Here is a 27239-nt window from a genome sequence, read left to right as displayed (position 1 = left end):
TTACTGTTATGCTGTAGTTATTTCATTTAGCAGCTCTGTAAGAGCTGCTGTTCTGCTTTTCAGCCTGTTTCGTTTATTGTTGAAGATGTGGAATGTGTGCCATCCAAATAGTGGGAGGTTTTTCTTGGTGAAGGACAATAAGGTCGGGCTTGGGGATTTTTTTGCTCAAGAGGAGATGAAGAGAGAAGACGCTGGGGAGAACTGGTCATAGTATACATTCCGGTGGGAGACATTCCGGTGGGAGACCCGTTTGTTTGAGATGGTAAACACAAAATAGTCTGCAGATGCTGGGGTAGATCGCAGAGGGGGAGCAGTGAGAGAGGGTCTCACTGAACTCCCGTCAAAGAGAGGATTTAACCTTCTTCAGGATTGTTGTTGTTGTTGTTCGTCCATCGTTAACGTCAACGAGGACCTCGACACCATAATGATGGTGTCGAGACTAGCGCGTGATTTGGATTTAAGTGAGGGAGAGTTGCGCAGCGTCAGCCTCACTCTCTCTTCCCATTTCCCATCTGGATCCAGTGGCAAGACAGAGTCAAGACGGCTGGAGATGGGACTAGGCGCAGTGGATGACCGGGACGTTTTCTGTGTCTTGTCCTGCTCTACACGTTCCACGACGCTTGCAGAGACCGCCGCCTTGACCGTTGGACCTTCCATTGGTCTCGTCCGCTCAATCCGCCGGAGTCTGTCTTCACATGCTGGGATAGACAACTCCCTGTTTCACCGAGGGTTTGAGACCCGTCGGCTACCCTCACCTGGCTTAGCCGGCTTGTCGAAGCCGTTGCCCGGGGTGTGGCCGCTATCGCATGCAAACAGCTACAGGGAGCCACAGGTGAGAGCTGAGTGCCAGGTGGGGACCAAAGGTGGACTAACCGCCTTGAAAAGGACGCGACATGTTCCCCCACCAGAGGTGCTACCCCTCGCTGACACCCCATATACCCTGAAGAGACTTCGTAGTGGAGTAGTGAATCGTAAACACAAAACACTCTGCAGATGCTGGGCTAGATCACAGAGGAGGAGCAGTGAGAGAGGGTCTCACTGAACTCCCGTCGAAGGGAAGATTTAAACTTCTTCAGGGTAGGCATAAGTGTTGTTTGAGATGGACTGTGAGAGACGTTGGGAAGGTGGTGTGTGCTGTCATGTTGACCGCAGGCCCAGCACGCGAGTGACAGAGAAGTTCAAGATGAACTCCAACTTGTGCACCTTTGACTCTTTAATTAGAATGGGCCCTTTTCTTTTTGTTATTCTTTACTAACCCTTTAGTTAAGATTCATAAATATAATTCCTTTAATCACATGCAGTGCACTGCCTGTTATTTCACGGCATTAATTTTTAACAGGGTAGCAAATGACACAACATCCACACAAACCAGGGTTTGGGGTGGGATTGAGTGCGTCTCAATCTCATGAGCTTGGTGGGGCCAGAAGTTGTCTTCCCTAGACTTACGCAGCCAAGGAAACCAGGGTGTTTCACATATATAGGTTTTGGCTGAAGAAAAGAATGGCTAGAGTTGCTCAGCATAACAGTTCAAGGGTGTTTATTAGGCACATAAAAATCATGCTTGCAAAAATAAGATTGCCGATATTTACAAAAGGATATCAACCAGAAAACAGAATTATAGCTATATACTATGTCTATTGTGAACTCCTGGTAGCTCGATCTCCCTCTCTCCCAGAGTGTGATCTGCCCTGTTTAGACACTAGGACACACTATCTTTAATTACACAGCAAGTTAGCACAACTACACATGAATCAGAATATGATGCACTCCAGAATATAGTTACAGTACGTATAAAAAGTATTCACCCCCTTGGAAGTTTTCACATTTTATTGTTTTGCAACATTGAATCATAGTGGATTTAACTTGGCGTTTTTGACACTGATCAAATGAAATTTCTACAAATTGGTCTAAATTTATAATTTATTACAATCATAATTACTCACCCCCTTCAAGTCAGCATTTAGTAGAAGCTGTTTTGGCAACATTACAGCCTTGAGTCTGTGTGGGTAGGTTTCTATCAGCTTTGCACAGCTGGACACTACAACTTTTCCTCATTCTTCTTTACAAAACTGCTCAAGCTCTGTCAGGTTGCATGGGGATCATGAGTGAACTGCCCTTTTTCAAGTCCAGGCACAAATTCTCAATTGGATTGAAGTTTGGACTCTGAATCGGCCACTCGAGGATATTAACTTTGCTGTTGTTAAGCCATTCCTGTGTAGCTTTGGCTTTATGCTTGGGGTCATTGTCTTGCTGGAAAACAAATCTCCCCAGTCGCAATTCTCTTGAGACTGTATCAGAATTTCCTGGTACTTTGTTGCAGTCATTTTACCTTCTAACTTCAGAAGCCTTCAGGGCCTGCTGCAGTGAATCACCCCACAGCCACCACCATGCTTCATGGTACAGATGGTGTGTTTTTGATAGTGTGCAGTTTTTGGTTTACGCCAAACATAACTTGTAGTCTGATGGCCAAGAAGCTCGATTTTGGTTTCATCAGACCACAGTACCTTCTTCCAGCTGACTTCAGAGTCTCCCACATACATTCTGGCAAATGCCAGAGGAGATTTCATGTGAGTTTTTTTTCAACAGTGGCTTTCTCTTTGCCACTGTCCTATAAAGCTACTACTGGTGAAGCACCCGGGAAGCAGTTGTTGTATGTGCAGTCTCTCCTATCTCCACCACTAAGCTTATAACTCCTCCAGAGTTGCCATAGGTCTCTTGGTGGCCTCCCTCACTAGTCCCCTTCTTGCACAGTCACTCAGTTTTTGAGGACAGCCTGTTCTAGTCAGATTTACAGCTGTGCCATATTCTTTCCATTGAATTGACTGTATTTCAAGGAATATTCAGTGACTTGGAAATTTTCTTGTATCCATCTCCTGATGTGCTTTTCCATAACTTTTTTGTGGAGTTGCTTGGAGTGTTCTTTGTTTTCATGATGTAATTTTTGCCAGGATACTCATTCACCAGCAGTTTGACCTTCCAGATACAGGTGTATGTTTATGAGAATCAATTGTAACACCTTGACTGCACACAGGTGATCTCTATTGAACTAATGATGTGGCTTCCGAAACCAACTGGCTGCACCAGTAATGAATAGGTGAATACTTATGCAATCAATTATTTTATGTTTTATATTTGCAATTGCATTTGGACACTTTGTAGGGATCTGTTTCCACTTTGACACAAAACAGTATTTTTCTCATGATTAGTGTCAAAAAAAGCCAAATTAAATCTACAGTGATTCATAGAAACATAGAAACATAGAAAATAGGTGCAGGAGTAGGCCATTCAGCCCTTCGAGCCTGCACCGCCATTCAGTATGATCATGGCTGATCATCCAACTCAGAACCCTGTACCTGCCTTCTCTTCATACCCCCTGACCCCCGTAGCCACAAGGGCCATATCTAACTCCATCGAAAATATAGCCAATGAACTGGCCTCAACTGTTTCCTGTGGCAGAGAATTCCACAGATTCACCACTCTCTGTGTGAAGAAGTTTTTTCTCATCTCGGTCCTAAAAGGCTTCCCCTTCATCCTTAAACTGTGACCCCTCGTTCTGGACTTCCCCAACATCGGGAACAATCTTCCTGCATCTAGCCTGTCCAATCCCTTTAGGATTTTATATGTTTCAATAATATCCCCCCTCAATCTTCTAAATTCCAACGAGTATAAGCCTAGTCGATCCAATCTTTCATCATATGAAAGTCCTGCCATCCCAGGAATCAATCTGGTGGTCCTTCTTTGTACTCCCTCTATGGCAAGGATGTCTTTCCTCAGATTAGGGGACCAAAACTGCACACAATACTCCAGGTGTGGTCTCACCAAGGCCTTGTACAACTGCAGTAGTACCTCCCTGCTCCTGTACTCGAATCCTCTTGCTATGAATGCCAGCATACCATTCGCCTTTTTCACCGCCTGCTGTACCTGCATGCCCACTTTCAATGACTGGTGTATAATGACACCCAGGTCTCGTTGCACCTCCCCTTTTCCTAATCGGCCACCATTCAGATAATAATCTGTTTTCCTGTTTTTGCCACCAAAGTGGATAACTTCACATTTATCCACATTAAGTTGCATCTGCCATGAATTTGCCCACTCACCCAACCTATCCAAGTCACCCTGCATCCTCTTAGCATCCTCCTCACAGCTAACACTGCCACCCAGCTTCGTGTCATCCGCAAACTTGGAGATGCTGCATTTAATTCCCTCATCCAAGTCATTAATATATATATTGTAAACAACTGGGGTCCCAGCACTGAGCCTTGCAGTGCCCCACTAGTCACTGCCTGCCATTCTGAAAAGGTCCCATTTATTCCCACTCTTTGCTTCCTGTCTGCCAACCAATTCTCTATCCACATCAATACCATACCCCCAATACCATGTGCTTTAAGTTTGCACACTAATCTCCTGTGTGGGGCCTTGTCAAAAGCCTTTTGAAAATCCAAATATACCACATCCACTAGTTCTCCCTTATCCACTCTACTAGTTACATCCTCAAAAAATTCTATGAGATTTGTCAGACATGATTTTCCTTTCACAAATCCATGTTGACTTTGTCTGATGATTTCACTGCTTTCCAAATATGCTGTTATCACATCTTTGATAACTGACTCTAGCATTTTCCCCACCACCGATGTTTGGCTAACTGGTCTATAATTCCCCAGATTCTCTTTTCCTGCTTTTTTAAAAAGCGGGGTTACATTAGCCACCATCCAATCCTCAGGAACTAGTCCAGAATCTAAAGAGTTTTGAAAAATTATTGGTAATGCATCCACTATTTCTTGGGCTACTTCCTTAAGCACTCTGGGATGCAGACCGTCTGGCCCTGGGGATTTATCTGCCTTTAATCCCTTCAATTTACCTAACACCACTTCCCTACTAACATGTATTTCCCTCAATGTTGTAAAACAATAAAACATGAAAACTTACATGGGCTGGGGGGGAGAATACTTCTTATAGGCGAAGTACGATCATTTTTTCAAAATAAACATAAATATCTACCATAAATACAGCATACAACAAACATGTACATGTTTACATATTCCCATTTCTCAAGAAATGGAATAATCTGAAGTGTATGGCAGGAAAAGCCAACCCAATATGATAATATACCAGAGAGAAGACGCTGACGTGTGCCTCCTCAACACAATGCATGGCAATGTTTGTGTGTATGTAGATGCACATGTGGACAGAGTGGATTTACAAAGTGCTTTCCATCAAAGTATGCAAAAGATATCAGTCACCATGAGGAACTTCTCATGGATATACATAAAACGTGCAGCATGTATTTATACATTCAGTGGTTAACTTATTAGGTACATCAGTTTTCTAATCAGCCAGTCATGTGGCAGCAACTCAGTGCAACTCAGTGCAACTCAGTGTTTTAAAGCAGACATGGTCAGGAGATACAGTTGTTTGGATCAAACATCAGGATGGGGGAATAAATGTGATCTAAGTGCCTTTGACCATGGAATGATTGTTGGTGCCAGACTGGGTGGTTTGAGTATCTCAGAAACGGTTGATCTCCTGGGATTCTCACACACAACAGTCTCTAGCCTTTCCAGAGAATGGTGTGAATGAGAGAGGTCAGAGCAGAAGGGCCAGGCTGGTTCAAACTGCTAGGAGGCAATAACCATGTTACAACAGTGTTGTGTAGAAGAGCACCTCTGAATGCACAATTCCTCAAACCTTGAATTGCATCGACTACAGCAGCAGAAGGTACCTAATAAAGTGGTCACTGACTGTAGCTCTTAGTCTTTTGATGTCTCTAACATTTTACAGCAGTTCCTAATATTATTAAATGAGATGAACAACCCACTATGTGTTTCCCTGTACCTTGAACCCCAGCATTGGGCCTGTCAGTTTCTGTAATCAGTCAATCTTAAGTTTTCTTAAGTTTTCAGTTCCCCTTATTTGCTTCCTCTGTATTGTGATGTATAAAATGTTTGCACAGGATGCCCAGGCCATTGTTGGTTGTTAAATCATCATTCCGCAAGTATTCTACTTAACTCATACCTACAGGGCTTATTTTAAGGTCTACTGTTAACTTCACTAACATGCACCACCTGGTCTCTCCTTCAGTTTGTCCATTCAGCTCCTGGGCAGATTACATCCAGCCCAGCAAACAGAATTTCACCATTCTGACATTACCATATAACCATATAACAATTATAGCACAGAAACAGGCCATCTCGGCCCTTCTAGTCCATGCCGAACTCTTACCCTATCCTAGTCCCACCGACCTGCACTCAGCCCATAACCCTTCATTCCCTTCCTGTCCATGTATCTATCCAATTTAACTTTAAATGACAACATAGAACCTGCCTCAACCACTTCTGCTGGAAGCTCATTCCACGAAGCTACCACTCTCTGAGTAAAGAAGTTCCCCCTCATGTTACCCCTAAACTTTTGTCATCTAATTCTCAACCCATGTCCTCTTGTTTGAATCTTCCCCACTCTCAATGGAAAAAGTCTAACCACGTCATTCTTTACCACACATATCCTTCTTACATTGCTAAGACCTTTAACTGTCCCATTGTTCTCTAAATCCTGATTCAGTTGACGTTTGAACCAATTCTTGTTAGTCATTTTGTACTGGTTTAATTAATCTCATGTTCTTGGTACATGTTTTGAATGTCAAGTCTATAAATCTAATCATATTCTTGCTTCAGCCCATCTCTGTAGGTGGTATCATTTTTGACAATTGACCATTTTGCTTCGCTTTGTTGTCTTACACTATGTTAATACCGAGTTCATAAATTTATAGTTGTGTGCTGACCAAATACATAGTGCAGTTATCTTATCAAACATGGTCAGTTGTCAAGATATATCAGAAACAGGAGTTCTGATGAAAGGTCTTTGACTCAAATGTTATCTCTGCTTCTCCTTCCACGTATGTTAACTGATCTTCAAGTGTTTAAGACATTTGCTATTTTTATACTGTAACATTCTCATCTAATATGTTTGAAGTATTCTAGTTTTTTTGCTGTTCAAATGGAGGGATTTTGTGTGGTTCAGTGTATTAGTCTATTTGAGTCATAGAGAAGTACAGTACAGAAGCAGGCCCTTCAACCCATCTAGTCCATGCTGAACCATTTAAACTGCCTACTCCCATCGACCTGCACCAGGACCATAACCCTCCATACACCTATTATCCATGTACCTATCCAAATTTCTCTTAAACGTTGAAATCAAGCTCATATGCACCACTTGTGCTGGCAGCTCATTCCACACTCTCATGACCATTTAAGTGATGTTTTGCTTCATGTTCACCTTTCACCTTTAACCCATCCTCAGTGGAAAAAGCCTGCTTGCATTTACCCTTCTATATCCCTCATAATTTTGAGTACCTCTATCAACTCTACTCCTAATCTTCGATACTCCAAGGAATAAAGTCCTAACCTATTGAATCTTTCCATATAACTCAGGTCACTCGTCATGTTAATGTTAATCCTTGTAGTGTTAATTCCAACAAAGCGCTAGTCTGGTGGCATTTGAACTGGGAAGAGAGTTCTAAATTTGGCGTTCAGCACATATCCCTTTAAAATACACCCTTGAATGTATCTATCTAAGTGCTTCTGAAATGATATCTTTGATCCTTTGTCAAACCATATCTTCTGGCAGCTTATTCCATATACTTACCACACTCTGCATGTAAAAGTTGGTCATCAAGTTCCTTTCAAATTGCCCCCCCTTACCTAAAGTCTATGTCCCCTCGGATTCTGGACTCCACTACCTTGGACAAAAGGCTGTTATCATTCACTTTATTATTATAGTTTTGTTTCTTGTGTCTGACATTGACCATAAAACACCACAGGAAGGAAGAGAGCAGTGGGTAAGTTAGCCTTGCCCTCTGCTTCCACTTCATTTCCTAGTGTCCCACTTGTCTGTTGTGGGAGAGTCCATTCTAGACAGTAGCCACGATTGGAGGGAATGGAGGTGATATGTGTTATGTTTTGTAACTTCAGAACATAAATTAATTCAAAGGTGACACGAGAATGTAGGAATACAGATGTAGTTCAAGTTTACTTTAAGCGAGACATGCTCGTATCACGTTGTAGTGTGATAACGTATGCAATTAACGTATTTTACATATAACCCATAATTAATTATTTAAACGAAAATGAATGCTCAATCAAACAATATATATACAAGATTACTCAAATATTATTGAAATATTAAATATACAACAATATGGTAATAAGGGTTAGGTCTCTTTTCCCCACCCAGAAACCATTTAACTCACAGATATTGCTTTACTAAAATCAGGAATAACAGATTTCTTTTCCCTCACATTTGGATCATTGACTGACAGAAATTCCTGCCATTTTATATTGTTGCTCTGGAGTCTTCCATCAGAGAAGGATGAATGGTTGGGGCAGAATGGATAGGGTTTGGAATAGGAAGGAGGTGAGATTGGCTTGCGTGTAAGGTTTAATGATTTGGGTTCAGTCCCAGTAGACATATACTGTCATTGTAGGCATACATTGGGATACATTACATTGTATGTTGGGCTGTCGTTGGCGAAATATTTTGCAATGAATAAAATTAGTTTGCTGCAGTTTGCAGTGATCAACAAGGTATGAATCTTGAAGGGGATGTTGCTTTACCTGGGGCTGACCTGCATTAGAAACCCAAAAATCATTGAAGCTATTAAATAAAGAGGGCTGTTTGCCAATGTGAGAATCTAAACTGCACAAAAAGGCATAGAATAATAAGAACATAAGACATTAGGAGCAGAATTAGGCCATTTGGCCCATCAAGATTGCTCCACCATTCCATCATGGCTGATTTATTATCCCTCTCAAGCACATTATCCTGCTCTCTCATGGTAAACTTTTGACTCTCTGATTAATCAAGAACCTACCAAACTCTGCTTTAAATATATCCAATGACTTGGCCTCCACAGTCACCTGTGGCAATGAATTCTATAGGTTCAACACCCACTGGCTGAAGGAGTTCCTCCTCATCATTACTATCAATGAATGTGCCTCTATTCTGAGGCTGTGCCCTCTGGGTCTAGAGTCTAGAACTTTCCTGCTCTCCCACGAATGTAGCCAGGCCTCTGGTACAAAGGTAGCATGTGATAATAAATGGGATTTTTAACATCACCATAGACTACTGAGACTAAATCAGGGGTTCTCAACCTTTTCTATGTCATAGACCCTCCTCATTAACCAAAGGGTTCCTGGACCCCCAGTTGGGAACCCCTGGACTAACTGGATTTCTATCATGTTGCAACCTCATTACTTTGCTGGCAATTTGTCCTGTACCCTACATATTTCATTTATGCACTTTATTTATGCGTAATTCATTTAAAAACTTCATTCTTACTTTCTTAAGTTACTGTGTTTTATGTGTTCTACTGTGCTTTACACACTGGTCCAGAGAAATGTTGTCTCATTTGATGGTATATATGTATATAATTAAATAACACTAAACTTTTCTGAACTTGACTTGTCGCTGAAGATTTGTAGAATCAGGAACTGTAAACTGCTGAAGTACTTCTTGTGAGCAGACTCCCCAGACACAGAGACAAGTTTACCGTATTTATTTTATACCCTGTCTTGTTGACAAACGTTTCCTATCAAGTTGCCCACCACTGTAACTGGAAGTCCGAACAGCTTGAACCATGCTCAGACAGACATTTATCCTAACCACCCGGCTCTCTACACACGAAACACTTGTGAGATTTTATAAGGTGACTTACAACTCGGAGAGCAGGAACTCGTTTTATTCCGTGGGCTCAGGTCTCACCCTGGAGATCTAAGTTGGCACTGTAACTGCGTGTGGCACTATTGGCGACACTTGGTAGGTGAGATGTCAAACTGTGCTCTGTCCGCCAAAGCTGAGTTTACTTGTCACGTGTGCATTGAAACGTACAGTGAAACAAGTCGTTTGCGTCAACGACCACACAGTCAAATGATGTGCTGGGGGCAGCCCGCAAGCGCTGCGTTCCTTCTGGCACCGATGTAGCAGGCCCACAACTTCATAACCCTTACTACTCGGTACGTATTTGGAAGGTGGGAGGAAACCAGAGTACTCGGAGGAATCCCACTCAGTCAAACCCCTTACAGCCAGCAGTCAGAATTGAACCCTGTTGGTTGATTGCTGATGCTGTAAAGTGATGCGCTAACCTCTACGCCTCCGTGCCAGCTAATTAGATTACATTAGAGCAGGGGTTCCCAACTTGGGGTCCACAGACACAGGCCCTACGGCCCATCTAGTATATGCCAAGCTATTAATCTCCTTTGGACCATAGCCCTTCATACCCCTCACGTACATGTACCTATCCAAATTTCTCTTAAATGTTGAACTCGAACCCGCAGCTTATTCCACACTCGGCACCCTCTGAGTGAAGAAGATCCCACTCGTGTTCCTCATTAAACATTTCACCTTTTACTCTTAACCCATCACCTCTAGTTCAATTCTCACCCAATCTTAGTGAAAAAAAAGCCTGCTTGTATTTACCCTGTGTATATCCTTTATAATTTTGTATACTCCTATCGAGTCTCCCCTCAGTCTCCTACACTTTTCAATGATGAAGTTGGAAATATTAGGGCACTTGGTTCTTATTAGGATGTAAAGCAGTGTTACATAACTTTTTTCATAGACTGGGTAAAGGGAAGAGAAGAACAACTGGAGGCTTTTTTCATATAAAAGCATGACTTGTTGCTATTGTATTGCAAGATCACACTAAGATAAGCACAGAGTAAAGACACTAAGAAAACTCTGATTTTCTTTGAGCAATGTGGGATCTTTTCTTCTCCATGGACAGGCTGATGGGACTGCAACATCTGTTCAGGAAGTTTGCATTACATTCAGTGATCAACAACGCTGACAACGAGTCTAGGTGGACGTACTGATCCCAGATCTTCTGAGTCAGAAGTGGATGCCATCATAGCATGGCAGTTAGCATAACGCTGTTTCCAGTGGTGAAGTCCGAGAGAAGTTAGGCACTATGCAAGGGATAAACAGGTGTGACATGAACAGAGTGCGAGTCAGAGAGCTGTGTGTCTGACCTCCTGCAGTTTTCCATTGCCTACTAAGCCGCAGTATTCACAATACTGTTGTTCATAATATTCACGATACTCAATCTTCCCCAAGGATCTACACCCTGTTGTGGTGGAGAGGCATGCGAGTTCTTGAGATCCCAAAAATGATGCCGTCTCGGGGTGAACTCCAGGTGGGGTCACCCATGGTGGTAAGGTCGGGGGGAGGTTGCAGAGAAACAGCGGTCTAACAAAGACCTCAGCGGTGGAACTGACAGAAGATGATGACACATCACAACAGCAGTGAAGGCGGAGGAAGGCTGCAGCAGTGAAGGGTTCCCAGTCATTGTTCACTCCATGCCACTGGATCCTGATCCCGATCTGTCAAAGACTCTGAGTGGGCTGCCCACGTATCAGCCTCCTCGCAGTAAACAAAGTCATGCTTGAGTGTTCTCAATGAAGAGAATCTACCCAACACCCTGGATATAAGATGTACAACTGCCTGTAAAACCCACCAACAGACAGCCCCTGAGGAGAACATCATTCTTGACTTGAGTGATTGCACTCCTACTACTCATGTAACATCAAAACTTAATGTCAGAATTTTATCTTGAGAAACTTTTCAAAATACCAAATTTCTTGAGTTTCCCATTTCCAATAGAATTTCATATGAACTTAGTTCAGTTAAGGAACTGAAAGCAGATGGTGAGGAAGGCAAATATAATGTTAACATTCATTTTGAGAGGATTAGAATATAAAGCCAAGAATGTAATATTAAGGCTGTATAAGGCAGTGGCGGGGCCTCAATCGGAGTATTGTGAGCAATTTTGGGTCCTTTATCTAAGAAAGGACATGCTTACCTTGCAGAGGGTTTAAATGAGGTTGACAAAAATAATTCCAGGATTGAAAGGCTTTGTCATATGTGTAGAGTTTGATGGCTCTGGGCCTGTACTCACTGGAATTCAGAAGAATGAGGAGTGATTTCATTGAACCCTATTGAATGGTGAAAGGCCTTGACAGAGTGGATGTGAGAGGATGTTTCCATTGGTGGGGGAATCTAAGACCAGTGGACACAGCCTCAGAATAGAGGAATATCCATTTAGAATGGAGATGAGGAGGAAATTCTTTAGCCAGTGAGTGGTGAATTGGTGGAATTTGTTGCCACAGACAGCTGTGGAGGATAGATTATTGGGTATATTTAAGGTAGAGGTTGATAGATTCTTGATTAGTCGAGGCATGAAGGGATACGGGGAGAAGGCAGATGATTAGGACTGAGAGGGAAATGGATCAGCCATGATGAAATGGCGGAGCAGTTTGACGGGCCAAATGGCCTAATTCTGCTTCCATATTTTATAGTCTCATGGACCTGAGATACATTGCAGATGTTGTGACTGTGAAATGAGACAATGGACACCGAGGTTGGTTGATATAAATGCTCTTTTTTCATCACAACAGCCAGGCATCCCCCTGGAGACCCCCTGCCAAACTCAAAGTTTTTCAAATATTGGCGCTCTGAAGAACAAATGATTCAGTACAATTATAATTGCAGTAATGAGATTGATTTTGCTTTGCAGCACCACGTGTAAGACTGAGGTTTAAATCCCGCGACTGTCTGTAAGGAGTTTGTACGGTCTCCCTGTAAATGTGTGGTTTTCCTCCGGGTGCTCTGGCTTCCTTCCACATTCCAAACATGTGGAGATCAGTAAATTAATTGGTCATCTTTTTTGCACTACCTATTTATTATTTAGATCAGAGGTCGGCAACCTTTTTATGGGCTGAGTGCAGGTCGGTGGGACTAGGTGAGAGTAAGAGTTCGGCACAGACTAGAAGTGCCGAGATGGCCTGTTTCCATGTTGTAATTGTTATATGGTTATATAGGTGTAATCGGGCAGTACAGGTTTGCTGGGCTGGAAGGGCTATTACAGAACTGTATCTCTAAGTAAGATTAAGTAAAACATTCAATACTTTTGAAATCTCCCTCTTTGTTTCCTTCTCTATGGTGGGTGAGCAACATCCCAAACTGTTTTATTTTTAAAAAACGTAACAACAGGAATTCTGCAGATGCTGGAAATTCAAGCAACACACATCAAAGTTGCTGGTGAACGCAGCAGTCCTGACAAAGGGTCTCGGCCTGAAACGTCGACCGTACCTCTTCCTAGAGATGCTGCCTGGCCTGCTGCGTTCACCAGCAACTTTGGTGTGTGTTGCCTGTTTTATTTTTAATTTATTTGTGAGATGTAGCATCACAGTCAGGAACAGTAGTTATTATCAGTCTTATCCTCTACAAATTTGGTAGCTGACCAGTTTCTTTCTCCTCTTTCTGTATCACCAGAGGTGCATGTGGAGCCTTACTTTCTGTCCTGGATGATTTGAGAGGGGCACAATCTCTGACGTTGAACTATCCATATGGATTACATGCTCAGATGCTGTGGTGGGGTTTGAACCGGCAGGTTATGGGTGTGGAGATAAGAAAGTTGCGCTGAGGTCAGTTTGTCCCAGGAGAGGAGTTACGTATGTTGGGATAAGGTGCAAGGCTGACGACTGCAGCATTCAATACAGTAATCAAAACTACTGCCATTTGCATAGAGGACCTAGAGTCAGAAATTTAATGGCAATTGATTACATTTCCCAATACTGGGAAGAAAGGAAGTGAATGGAATTGGATGGAATTAGTTCAAAAGTTTGACAAAGCAGCTATGTGCATGGATTCTGCCAGAGGAACATAATTAACCTGAAGATTAACTTGAAGGTTGAGACAGTAGTGCGAGCAGTTTAGGGCCTCTTATCTAAGAAAGGATGTGCTGACACTACAGAGGTTCCAGAGAGGTTTATGAGAATGATACTGGAAATGAAAGCATTAATATATGAGAAGCGTATGATAGCTCTGGGACTGTAATTGCTGGAGTTTAGAAGAATGAGGGGGTATCTCATTGTGACCTATTGAATAGTGAAAAGCCTAGATGGAATAACTGGGGAGAGGATGTTTCCAATAGTAGGGCAGGCTGAGACTGGAACACACAGCCTCAGAATAGAATGATGTCCCTTTCGAACAGAGGGTGTTAAATCTGTGGAATTCATTGGCACAGAAGGCTGTGGAAGCCATGTCATTGGGTTTATTTAAAGTGGAATTTACTAGTGAACAAACGACGATGAGGAAGCAGTGTGCATGTGGTAAAATCTGCAAGAACGATCGTGGCTTGAAGATCCACGAAGCGAGGATGAAATGTTTGGCAGGAGCAGGAGCAGCACAATGCGCAGGTGTCCCAGCTGGTGAGACGAAGGAGGGGCCAGGCCTGGAGTCACCCCATAGTGCCCGGAACCTCCAAGTGTTGCAAACTAATCCCTCTAACACGAAGTCTAACAGGGGGCGGATCAAATGGCCTGCAGCTAACATGACTTCACTGTGGAAGCAGTTTGATGAAGATGTTAACCAAATTCTGGAGGCAACGGCGAAGGGAGGGTTTGATATGAAGCTACAAGCCATGAAGCGAGGTGTCTCCCAGTGGAGGTTGGTTGTAGGGGATTCGTAGCCCGTTCTTTAGTTAGAGCCTTCAGCATTTTGGGCATCGAGGGAGAGAGGAAGAGGAGAGCCTTCTGCAGTACCACCGATGCGGCAGAGAGGGCCTCAAGATGGCTGTGGCTCAAAAGAGGGGAGCCATGGAGTCATAAGCAGCTAGCCATCTGGACACAAGCTGGGGTCTGATCAGCCCCGGCTGGGTCACCTGGAGGAGGTTGTATGATGTTGAAAGACCCGAAACACCCGATGATTCCAGGAACATCACTGAAGATGTGTCCAGAAGCATCAATAGATGTATGTACACAGCTTGATGGTTATGAGAAAAAAAAAAGGCAGGTGAATGGGAGTAAGTGGAAAAATAAATCAGCCAAGATGGAATGTCAGAGCAGAATCAATGGGCCAGATAGCCTCATTCAGTTCCTATATATCATGGTCCTGCATCACAACAATAGAGCAAAAGTACAGTAATAAACAGCACACGTCCAGGAAATGAGTTTTCCTAAGGAGCAACAGAGGCATAAATTGTCTGCTTAGGGTCCTGCAGAGTGCCTGTAGAGGGAGCTTTCCCACCATCCAATGGGGAGTTGTTTTGAAAATCAACATTAGTGTAGATAGCATTCTTCTCATTGGTTACCGGGTGCCTTACTGTCGACTTCCTTTGAAATTCCACTGCTGAATACATGATCCCGCCATCATCGTTCGCCAGCAAGGCAGCTGCCCTTTTGCTCTGACGTTGATGCAGATTTGTGTAAATGGTGCTCCCTTCCAAAGATGCCAGTTCCTAAATACAAGAAAAGCAATATAACTTTTACGCCTGATGAATGCGAGAAGTGTAATCCGCTGTTCTGAGCAAAAACTGATCACAGAGCTGCTCTCCAACAGAGACAAGAGTGATTGCAGACGTTGGAATCTGGAACAACAAAAATGTTGCTGGAAGAATTCAGCAGATTGAGCAACATCAACGGGGGTAAAAGGATGTTCAATGATTTGGATTAAAAACCTGTGCTGATGGGAGTAAATGGATGTTCAATATTTGGATTAAGAATCTGTATCAGGAGTGGGAACGTAGAGGGAAAATAGCTAGTACAAAGATGTAAGAGGGATGAGTGAGACAGAGGCAGGTACGTGATGGAGCAAACAATTCAGGGGGTAATGATGAACAGATGGGGTCAGGTGGAAAAGAGGAGTGGGGATTACTGAAACTGAGGCTGCTGGATAATAGGAAACACACAGTAAGGAGAAGAAAGTAATAAGATTGTAGCAGAATTGGAGTAGAATTAGGCCATTCAGCCCATCAAGCCTGCTCTGCCATTCTGTCAAGGCTGAATTATTATCCCCCTTAACTGCATTCTCTTGCCTTCTACCCATTACCTTTGACGTCCTTATTCCTTCCCACTACTGTCTATAAGGTGTTTGTATGTTCTCCCTGTGACTATGTGGGTTTCCTCTGGGTGTTCCAGTTTCCTCCCACAATCTAAAAATGTACTGGTAGGTAGGTTAATTAGTCACTGTAAATTGTCCCATGATTTGGTTATGGTTAAATCTGGGGTTGCTGGGCGGCGTGGTATAAAAAGCCAGAAGAGCCTATTCTACACTGTATCTCGATAAATAAATAATCAAGAACCTATCAACTTTTGCTTTAAATGTACCTAATAACTTGGCCTCCATAGCCATCTGTAGCAATGAATCCCACAGGTCCACCATTCTCTGGCTGAAGAAATTCCTCTTCAACTCTGTTCTAAAGGGATGCCCTTGTTTTCTGAGGCTGTGCCCTCTGTTCCTTGACTCCCACACTGCTAGAAACATCGTCTACATGTCCACTCTACCTAGGCCTTTCAATATTCCATAGATTTCAATGAAATTCCCACTTCATTCTTCTAAAACTCCAGTGAGTACAGGCCCAGAGACTTCAAATGTTTGGTGGGAAATATCCAGATGGGGAAGGGGAGTGGGAAGGGTCGAGACAGATATTGGTAAGTGTTATCTAGAACCAGACTAGGAGATCGGTATTTAGTAGATAGAGCCAGGTGGGTGAGGAGTTAAGGAAGTTGAACCCAGGTGGAGAGACCTATGGGTGAATAGACAGGAAGAAGAGTCTCAGTAGCAAAGATAGTGGAAGGGGAGATGCTTGAGTGGTCCTGCTGAAGGGGCTTAGCTCTTTACATCCACTGTTTATTCTTCTTCACAGATGCTGCCTGAACTGTTAAGTTCCTCCAGCATTTTGTTTGTGTTACTATGGATTCCTAGCATCTGCAAAATCCCTTGTGTTGGTGGCTGGGTGGAAAATGTGAACAATAGGAGAGACACCTGGGTGGATCAGTGCAAGTGAGTAGGGAATACAGGCAGAGTGGGTTACTTGAACTGGGGAAACTTGTTGTTCATAACATTGAGAAAAAGTTCTCAAAGTGAACTCAACTTAGCAAGAACTTGTTAGTATATACGGAACAGGCTCAATGGGCCAAATGGCCTAATTCTGCTCCAACATCTTATGGTCTTCTATAGTAATTGTACTTAATTTGAACTCCAGCTATTCAGCTGAATTAGTATGTATTTTTCTCTCCCTGATGTGCTTATTTAGCTTTCCCTCAAAAACTCCGTAATATTTACTTCAACTACTTCCATCACTTGTTACATACACCTGTTAGGGTGCATTCTCCAGTTACCTTATAAGATAACTGTAGCCTTCAGCCAGGTGGTTCCCAACCTTCACCGAGTGTTTCGACCCTTAACCACGACACTCTCCAGTTGGTGGGCCAGCAGTGGTGGCCAAATCACTGCCCATCTGCTCCAGAACATTAATCACAGTTCATGAATGGAAGTTCATCTCGGCTTTCTAATCTGATTTATTATTCTAGCTTCTCCTTTTCTTCTACTCTTGGGGAAAGGTCTTGACCTGAAACGTCAACTGTGTTCCACTTCCATAGATGCTTCCTGACCTGTTGCATTCCTCCAATATTTTATGTGTGTTAGTCTGGATTTCCAGAATCTGCAGGATCTCTTGCACTTATGATTTTTTATAGCCTTGTTTCTGCTCTCACCCACAGAACACAAATTTGTGCTGTTCTCCCTTGGACAATCAGAGGGTATTTTATTGAATTGAGATTTTGAAACAGTGAACGATGAACTTGTTGGGCAGAGAGGATCTGTTACCGTGCTGTTTCTTGTGACGTCCCATTTACTTTCTCTGATCTTTCATAAATGTTTGGGATATGGATGGAATATATTAAATATCAACTGAAATATTAATTGAAAATAAGAAGACAAGGTTACAGCGATAGTAAATTGTCATCTCTAAAATTAGAGCCAGGGCCAGTCACACCTTGCATCTGTTAACGGCAACAAATTAGAGAACGGAGCCACTCTGAAAATCTGTCAAATAAAATATCATGGATGCATTAAGGAAAAGTTGGATAAGCACAAGAAGGAGAAAGAACTGGTGGTATGTAATGATACAGTTCAAAAAAGAATGATGTTTGGAGATTTGTATATAGTATTAACACTGGGAACCTTTGGGGCTGAATGGTCTTTGTCATCTGATTTTATAAATTTTCAAGCATTCAGAAAATTCATACTTCACATCTTACCCGAGTTTCATTGCTGCCTCTTCTCTGAGACGTGTTGTACTTGAAGTCTAGAAAATACAAGGTTATCTTTGTAATGGGAATGTTAGATAAATGCTGAAATATCCCCGTGTTGCATGCAGTATCTTAAATAGTGCACCTCCAAATTGCAGGGGAATTTCGTTCCAGGAAAACTGTCCTGATCACAAATTTCTGCAAATCAAATCTTTAACATCGTACTGATTCCACATCTGGTCAATCATTTGCCCATTAATCACATTAACACCCATCTGTTCATCAGAATGATTCTGGAATAAAAGTGATATCATATGAGCAGCGATTCAAGATTCCCAGCTTCCTGGTTGTCACGTAGTTCTGCCATTCCACACGCAAGGTGATTTTGTGTCATGTGATGTTTTGAAGAGCTCTCGCCCATTTGTAGTAGCACTTCCATTATTCTTTAATGCTTCATTTACCCAGAGAAGAACACCTCAACTCTGAGTTGTATTTGACAAGATCCAATTGCAATCATATTACATTTTAGAACATGAAGCTAAGAAAATGGAACATCACAGCACAGAACAGGCTCTTCAGCCGACAAGTTGTGATCAATCCAACCTTCCCCTCCATTTTTCTATCATCCACGTGCCTATCTAAAGTCACTTAAACATCCCTAATGTATCTGTCTCTACCACCAACCCTGGCTGTATGTTCCATGCGCCCACCACTCTCTGTATAAAAAATCTACCTCTAACATCCCACTATGAGTTCCTCCAATCACCTTAAAATTATGCCCTATGGTATTAGCCATTTTTGCACTAGAGAAACCGTCTCTGGCTATCCACTCAATGCATGCCTCTTTTTATCTTGTACCTTTCTATCAAGTAATTTTGAAGACAGCTATCAGATACTACTACTACTAAGTGGACTCAGGCCTAGGGAGCTAGCGTCGGATCAGATACAGTTTATCATAAAATGATGAAAAGAGAAGTAGAAACTCACCCCTGTTTTTACACTTTAGATACAAAAGTAGGCCGGTGAAGATCATCATGAGAACAATGCCAGTGATGCTGAGCATAATTACTTTAGGTAACCTGTGGTGCAGAGGACAAGAAACAGTCAGCCATTAACCCTTGACCATTGCTGAAGAATGAAAATCTGGCGCATACACGACTCCCTCCATGAACTCAGGATGTGTGCAGTCCAAGCAAATGAAGTGTAGACATTGTTGGAGTGCAGAAATGCAGCAGCCAAACTGTTTGCAGAAAGGCTCCACAAACCAGGTAATGATCAGCAATAATAATGTTGGTTAAAGTGTAAATGTTGTGTAGATCATCTGCAATTTTTTCTCCTTTGTAAATCTTGAATTATAATCCAATAAGTCACAATCTATAGAATCACTTTCAAGGACTCTATCAGGCATGCATCTTTCAGAGCCCCCATCACCCTGGACATGTCCTCTTCTCAATGCTACCATCAGGAAGGAAGTACAGGAGCCTGAAGACACATACTCAGTGAACAGCTTCTTCCCCTTTGCCATCCAATTTCTGAATGGTCATTGAACCCATGAACGTTACCTCACTACTTCTTCAGTTTTGTTTTTGAACTATTTATTTAATTATTATATATATATATCTGTAATTCAGTTTTTTGCTCTATTATTATGCATTGCAACGTAGTGCTCCAATGAAGTTAACAGATTTCACGACGTATGCCGATGATATTAAATGTGATTCTGATGTTCTCAGTATTATTTATTTGTTTATTTTTTGTTTTATTATTATTTATTTTTTGCATTTTGTGTACTTTGTCTTCTCTTGCACATTGGTTGTTTGTTCATCTTTGTGTATAGTTTCTCAATGATTCTGTTGTGTTTCTATGTACCCACTGTGAATGTGCAATAAAAAAAATGAATCTCAAGGTTGTACGTAGTGACATGGACACACCTTGACAATAAACTTACTTTGAACTTTCAAGAAAATGGAATAAAAACTTTAACTCCAGTCCTTTGTAAAGAGTTTGTGAGGTGTCTTTTGTTTATCTGATTGGAAGTTTCTTTTATCTGAAAAGCACTGCTGAGCATGGTGACCTCCCTGCTGAAGGGTCTCGGCCTGAAATGTTGACAGTTTACTGCCCCCTTTAGATCAGAATCAGGTTTTTTATCACCGGCATGTGGCGTGAAATTTGTTAACTTAGCAGCAGCAGTTCAATGCAATACGTAATCTAGCAGAGAAAAAAATTATAATAACAAATAAAATAATAATAATAAATAAACAAATAAATCAATTCCAGTACATGTATATTGAATAGATGTTTTAAATTGTGCAAAAACAGAAATAGTGTATATTTAAAAAAAGTGAGGTAGTGTCCAAAGATTCAATGTCCATTTTGGAATCGGATGGCAGAGGGGAAGAGGCTGTTCCTGAATCGCTGAGTGTGTGCCTTCGGGCTTCTGTACCTCCTACCTGATGGTAACAGTGAGAAAAGGGCATCCCTGGGTGCTGGGGGTCCTTAATAATGGACGCTGCCTTTCTGAGACACCGCTCCCTGAAGATGTCCTGGGTACTTTGTAGGCTCGTACCCAAGATGGAGCTGACTGGATTTACAACCTTCTGCAGCTTCTTTCGGTCCTGTGCAGTAGCCCCCCACCCCCCATACCAGACGGTGTTGCAGCCTGTCAGAATGCTCTCCACGGTACAACTAGAGATGCCACCTGACTTGCTGTGTTCCTCCCAGATTTTGTGAGTGTTACCCAAGCATTTGCAGCTGGACTTGGACAAGCCACGTTGATCATGATTGCAAAAGCCAGCTCTAATCTCAGCAGAGAAGCCCACTATGGTGCGTGTGACAGAAGTCCCCTATGGCGTGTGTGACAGAGAGCACTCGGTAAGCGAGGCGCACTCCTTCCAGATGTGCATTTACATACACACAAACATTGCCTTGTCACTCCGCTGTCTTTGAGCTGAGTTAACGCACCTCTCTGTCTTCCCTGGTATATTCTCATAATGGTCCTAAGCCATGTTCATGCTCTCAGTTGCCTTTTTGGTGCCTTTCCCACCGTACATGGTGGAATATTCAATTTCATTAGTATTGGGGATGTGTAAATATGTACATGCTGTTTGCATATTGCATTTAAGGTCAATACTTCTGTTCATTTTGTAATATGAATGTAACTATATTGTGGGATGCACCATATTATAATTCATGGGTAGTCTTTGACCTTTCCCATCTACCTGGCTTCACCTATCACCTTCCAACCCCTATTTCCTCCTCACACCTTTTTATTCAGGCATTTTCCCCCTTCCTTCTTAGTTGTAGAAATGGGTCTCAGCCCGAAACATCAATTGTGTACTCTCTTCCATAGATGCTGCCTAAACTGCCAATTTCTGTGTGCGTTGCTTGCAAGTTTAAAGAAGTCAAAATGAATTCAAATTTCCCAGAAAAAAATTAAAATAATTTAAAAAATTTGAGATATTGTGTGTGAGAAATAGGACAGTGGAACTGCGGTGATGAGACACCAGGGCAAGATCTACAAACCTTACTGCAAACACTTGCATCTTGAGTACTTAAAGGGAAAAACTGTATTTGCTTAAAACCTGCTCTCACTTCAAAGTGATCACCATGTCCACCTCTACAAAGTTTAATGCTGGTTTGGACATTACCTTTGTGGTGCTTGGTCAAACTCTGTTCCCTATGGTGAACATCGATAACAGATCCAGAAGGCGGATTACCATGACCTACTGAGGATACCTTACAGTGCCCTTGTGTTCTCACCACCCAGGGGTACTTCTTAGGAGATGACATTTTTATGTGTGCCTAAGTATCTGTAAGCAGGCTTTTCATTGTATTTGTACCTCACTGTAACTCTGCCATGGCTGGTACCAAGCCCAGCTGCAAAAGGAGGAGGGTTGGGCATGAAGCTAGCAAACTCATCCTGTAAAAACCCAGAGCTACAGAAACACTAATAGAAGCTCTAAAGTCCTCATCCCTGGCTGAGGAAGGATCTTCGATTCGAAGAGATGTGAAGTTGTGTGGTGAGAGCTGCAAGTCAATGGAAGTCATATTGTCAATCAACCTTCTACATAAGCCAAGTACCGACATCACCAGGAAAGTGTTAACATGAAATCCCTAGGGAAAGCAGAAGAGAAGATGGCCAAAGAACGCCTGGTGATGCAATCTTGAAACTGAAACCAAGAAGATGGGCTATACCTGGGTACAACTTGAAAGACTTGCCCAGGACAGAGGACTCTAGCACACACTGTCAATGGCCTATGCCCCAGTGGGGGTGATGGGGTTAACTCTGTCTAACTCACTGTGCTTCTGCACATGACAACAGACTCATCTTGAATGGACTCCACTGACTTTGAGAAGGTTCGGTATGTCTCCATAAACACTCAAAAAATTTCTACAGGTGTACCATGGAGAGCATTCTACCTGCCTGCATCATGGTCTAGTACGGGGGTGGGGGGGGGTCTACCGCACAGGATCACTGTAATCTGCAGAGAGCTGTAAACTGGTCAGCTCGTCATGAGCACTAGCCTCTGTAGTATCCACGACACCTTCAACAGCCATGTCTCAGGAAGGCGGTGTCCATCGTTAAGGACCTCCATCACTTAGGTCTTGCCTTGTTCTCATTGCTACCATCAGGGAGGAGGTACAGAAGCCTGAAGGCGCACACTTAATGGTTTAGGAAAAACTTCTTCCCCTCTGCCATCCAATTTCTGAATAGACACTGAACCCATGAACACTACCTCACTCCTCTTTTATTTCTGCTTTTACACTACTTATTTAACTATTTAATATATATACTGTAATTCACAGTTTTGTTTCTCTATTATTACGTATTCCATTGTACTGCTGCAACAAAAACAATAAATTTCATGACATATGCCGATGATTCTGACAATGTTTGGCTTTGAGAATTGGGACAACACTGCAATGTGTTGTTCATAAGTGATTTCAAGGGCTATGCCATGGCTTCAAAGTCATAGTGAAGGCTGCAAGAACACCGTCTGACTGACAGCAAATTGAGGAACTTGCTTTTATTTCTCAACAACAAACATACCACAGCAGTGTGTTGTAAAACCCAGCACCATTTTCATTCTGATGAGCTACTTTGCAAATTATTGCACGATTTTCATTTTTCATGCCAACACTATTACAAACTTTTCAAGAAGTAAGTATGATTTTGGTCGTTTCACTTTAACTGTTTATGGGGGCATTGGTTATATTGAGCTCAAATGTTGAGGCTTAGGTTGAAGTCAGTAGTCCCACAGGCAGTAATCACCAGCGAAATAAAGAATGAATTCTTTCCCCCAATTACATTACATACAGAAGCACAGAGAAAATTATACCTTTCAGGGTAAGGGGATTGATTGTCTTTGTCGTAATTGTCTTTGGAATTTTCTGTAATTTTGGAGTGGCCAGAATTATTTACACAGGAATATTTAGTTTCTGTTGAAATAAAGAAATAAAATTCAATAGTTAGTTAGTGTTCGTAGGTTCAATATCCATTCAGAAATATACATATATAAATAATAAAATTAAGTAAGTAGAATCCAAATGGAGCAAATATTGTCAATCTTGTTTTGTAATGAGTAATGTACTTCCTGTTTCATTTTAATAGGGTGAGATACATAAACACCATGTTAACAATAGCAGGCCAGAGAGAAGTGGGTGCTGGGGTGGTAGATATGGGGGGGTGGGGTTGCTTTTGGTAATGGACTCATTTTCTAAAACAAAAGATGGTTCATACTCCACAAGTATAAATCCTGTCAGGACCTGTGTTAACACAGCTCCAACACCACAACATCTCGAAAGTAGTCACTCCATGAAACACCCAAAAGTGTCCATTATTCAATCCACCACTCACCAGTGTGACTGAATTGCAGCTGATAACTGCAGTCCCAAGTGCTGTTGAACACTGCCACATTGACTATTTCGCTGGATTTCACTCCACGAGTATTTGAGGCACTGCAGTAATATTGATGGTGCTGGTGTTTGAAGGATTGACAATGTAGATCCATTTTACTGGTGTCAGAGATCTTTGAATCCACAGATGAGGTCTTTTCATACCATGAGTACTGAATTGGAAGGGATCCTTGAACAGACTCACAGTCAACTGACACTGAGCCCCCGACACACGATTCATTTGCTGGTGACAGAACTTGAAGCACAGGAACAGACACGGGTTCTGTGGGAAAGGACCAAACAGTCAAGTGAATATCTGAAAATCACTCTCCAATTTTCAGCATTTCTATACCTCACCAGGTTGGAATCTCAGCAGCTCAACTGCCTCGCTATGTCTCTGCATCCTCCCAGCTGCCCGAACTGTCATGTCTGACATTATCCCAGAACACAGAAGGACTCCAGATCAGGAATGCAGTGATGACAACGAGGATGAGTCAGTGTGAAAATCAGGGTTTCAATCTCTCTCGGCAGCAGGGAGCAAGTCTCCAGTGGAGACAGGGAATTGGAACAAACTGGAGAGAGTCCTGGAAGAACTGAATGTGAGGGGAAGAAATGGTCAGATATCTGTCACATGCTTGGAGGGTTTTGGGAGAAAGTGTTTGGTTTCTGTGACCTGCAACAGCAAGGGAAACCCTTGGTGCTGCTGTATGCTTGGAGGCAGTGGGCGAACCCCAGAAATCTCAGGAAGGTGGATGTCCAGACAAAGGAGCTGGAGGAAGTCAGCAGATCAGTCAACACCTCTGGAGGAAAATACATGTATGATGTTTCAGGCTGAGGCCCATCATTAGGAATGAAACGATTGAGTGGAGGACTGAATAATAGGGTGGGGAGAGAGGAAAGAGCATAAGCTGACAGGTTAATCCAGGTGAGAGGTGGAAGGTAAGAAGGCGGGATGGGGCAAGAGAATGGTGTGATAAACTGGGAGGTCTTAGGCAGAAGAGGCATTGGTTTGAAGAAGGAAGAGTCTGATTGGAGGAGACAGTAGACCATACCATAAAATAAGGAGGTTAGGCACCAGAGGGCAAAAATCTGGGCATGAGGGCAGTGGAGGGGAATAAGAAGGGGTAAAAAGGCAAGATGGAGAAAGAAAAACAAAAGGATTCTGATGGGACAAGATCTCATCAGATTTCATTTAATCTGATTCCCATGGATGAAGAGGCTGGATGCTTCAGAGTGGATGGTCAGTGGGTGCTGGGGTTGGGGGCTCAGAGCACATATATGGGATACAGGTGGGTGGGAGTTGGGAATGAGTGATTGATCCCTGAGATAGACCAGGGATTGGACTGGTCTGCTTTGTAAGAATTGAATGCAGTCTTTTGAGCTCTGGGAAATGATTCCCTTTTTATGGTTTTCAGGTAATTAGCCCATGAGCAATAAGTTTCTCTCTGATCTGTTATGGCTGGATTATTATTTTTAGTCTGAATGCAAACCTCTGACAGACTGGCATTTCATACGGTTCAGAGGTAGGAAAATTGTAATAAGCCTCTCACTGGAAATCGGTGTCCATTCAGTGGGTCTGATACTGCAATGGGTGAGAACAATGAGTGGGGTTTCCCCGACACCTGCCCACTCCCCTCAGGACTCAACACTGCAGTGGACCCTCAGAATATGAGAATTGTCCTGACCCTTCGCAGTGAAGACGCAGATCAGATATTTAAGTGGGGGACAGAAAGTCAATCCCTGATAAACGTACCATCAGATACTTTTAGGTATATGTGGAACATTAGATTGGGTGAGATCAACATGCATATGGTTTCCCAACTCCTGCATTTTCCTCGTAGGACTCTGCAATGCTGCTGAGCTTTGGGATATCAATGCTACCATGACCACTCAGAGAAAACATGGATCTGACATCAGTGAAGACATAAAATCAATCACTGAGTAACCTACCATCAGATACTTGTAGATGTACATGAAACATCGGATCGAGACCTGGTGTTGTAATTCCACAGCTGTACCATCCTGTATCTCCAGAGCGAAGATCCACCATAGTAACAGTAAATATTCTCTGTTTCAGGTTCTCTGTGATTGACACTCGTCCACTCCGTCCGTGTTGCCCCTTTGTTTCCACTAAAACTGAACATTGGAGAGTCCATCCATGGCACCAATACTTTGTGTGTGAGCGGTACTTTGCTTCATAGTAACAATTGATTGCGATCGCTCTTCCCACAACTCCTCTTCGATATTTCTCTGCCCACACCGCACCTGAAACTGAAGAGAACATACTTCCGTAAATCAGAATCAGGTTTAATATCACCAGCATATGTTGTGAAATTTGTTAACTGAGCGGCAGCAGAACAATGCAATACATGATAATATAGAACAAAAAAACCTGTGAATTACGGTAATAGTAATATCTATGTGTGGGCACGTGGCCAAGTGGTTAAGGCGTTCGACTAATGATCTGAAGGTCGTGGGTTTGAGCCCCAGCCAAGGCAGCGTGCTGTGTCCTTGAGCAAGGCACTTAATCACATACTGCTCTGTGACGACACTGGTGCCAAGCTGTATCAGCTCTTGCACTTCCCTTGGACAACATCGGTGTTGTGGAGAGGGGAGACTTGCAGCATGGGCAACTGCTGGTCTTCCATACAACCTTGCCCAGGCCTGCGCCCTGGGGAGTGAAGACTTTCCAGGCGCAGATCCATGGTCTCGCAAGACTAACGGATGCCTTTACTAAGTAATCTATATGTGTGTGTATGTGTATGTATATTAAATATTTAAATTAAATACGTAGTGCAAAAAGAAAAAATAGTGAGGTAGTGTTCATGGGTTCAATGTCCATTCAGAAATTGGATGGGAGAAGGGAAGAAGCTGTTCCTGAACTGTTGACTGGGTGCCTCAGGCTCCTGTATCTACTTCCTGATGGTAATAATGAGAAGAAGGCAGTGGGGCTGCTTAACTATGGACGCCACCTTTTTGAGGCACTGCTCCTTGAAGATGTCTTGGATACTATCAAGGCTAGCACCTGTGATGGATCTGACTAATTTTCCAACTCTGTGTGGCTTTCTTCGACCCTATGAAGTAGCAGCCCCCCTCCCCACCACCCCATACCAAATAGTGTTGCTGTCTGACAGAATGCTGTCCACGGTACATCTGCAGAAATTTTCCAGTCTTTTAAGTGATATACCAAACCTGCTCCAACGTCTAATGAAATATAGCCGCTGTCTTGCCTTCTTTATAGCTGCATTGATATGTTGCGACCAG

At 42.6% G+C, this 27239-nt stretch overlaps 1 protein-coding gene across 1 annotated transcript in view; it reads right to left on the bottom strand.

Moving 5' to 3' along the window:
* Positions 1-14440: 14440 nt before the first annotated feature.
* LOC140209537 (polymeric immunoglobulin receptor-like) overlaps positions 14441-27239 on the bottom strand; it is a 62913-nt gene continuing 50114 nt past the window's right edge. Inside the window, exons 6-11 of the mRNA XM_072277798.1 lie at positions 25926-26246; positions 23938-24258; positions 23420-23519; positions 19068-19159; positions 18090-18136; positions 14441-15286 (exon numbers count right to left, since the gene is read on the bottom strand). Coding sequence (XP_072133899.1) covers positions 15005-15286; positions 18090-18136; positions 19068-19159; positions 23420-23519; positions 23938-24258; positions 25926-26246 — 1163 coding nt within the window. The 3' untranslated portion in view covers positions 14441-15004. The remainder of the gene's footprint in view (positions 15287-18089; positions 18137-19067; positions 19160-23419; positions 23520-23937; positions 24259-25925; positions 26247-27239) is intronic.

This window comes from Mobula birostris, chromosome 14 (genome assembly GCF_030028105.1).
Source record: "Mobula birostris isolate sMobBir1 chromosome 14, sMobBir1.hap1, whole genome shotgun sequence".
Classification (NCBI taxonomy): domain Eukaryota; kingdom Metazoa; phylum Chordata; class Chondrichthyes; order Myliobatiformes; family Myliobatidae; genus Mobula; species Mobula birostris.
Note: the sequence above shows the minus strand (reverse complement) of the source record. Positions and strands in the feature narration are given on the sequence as shown.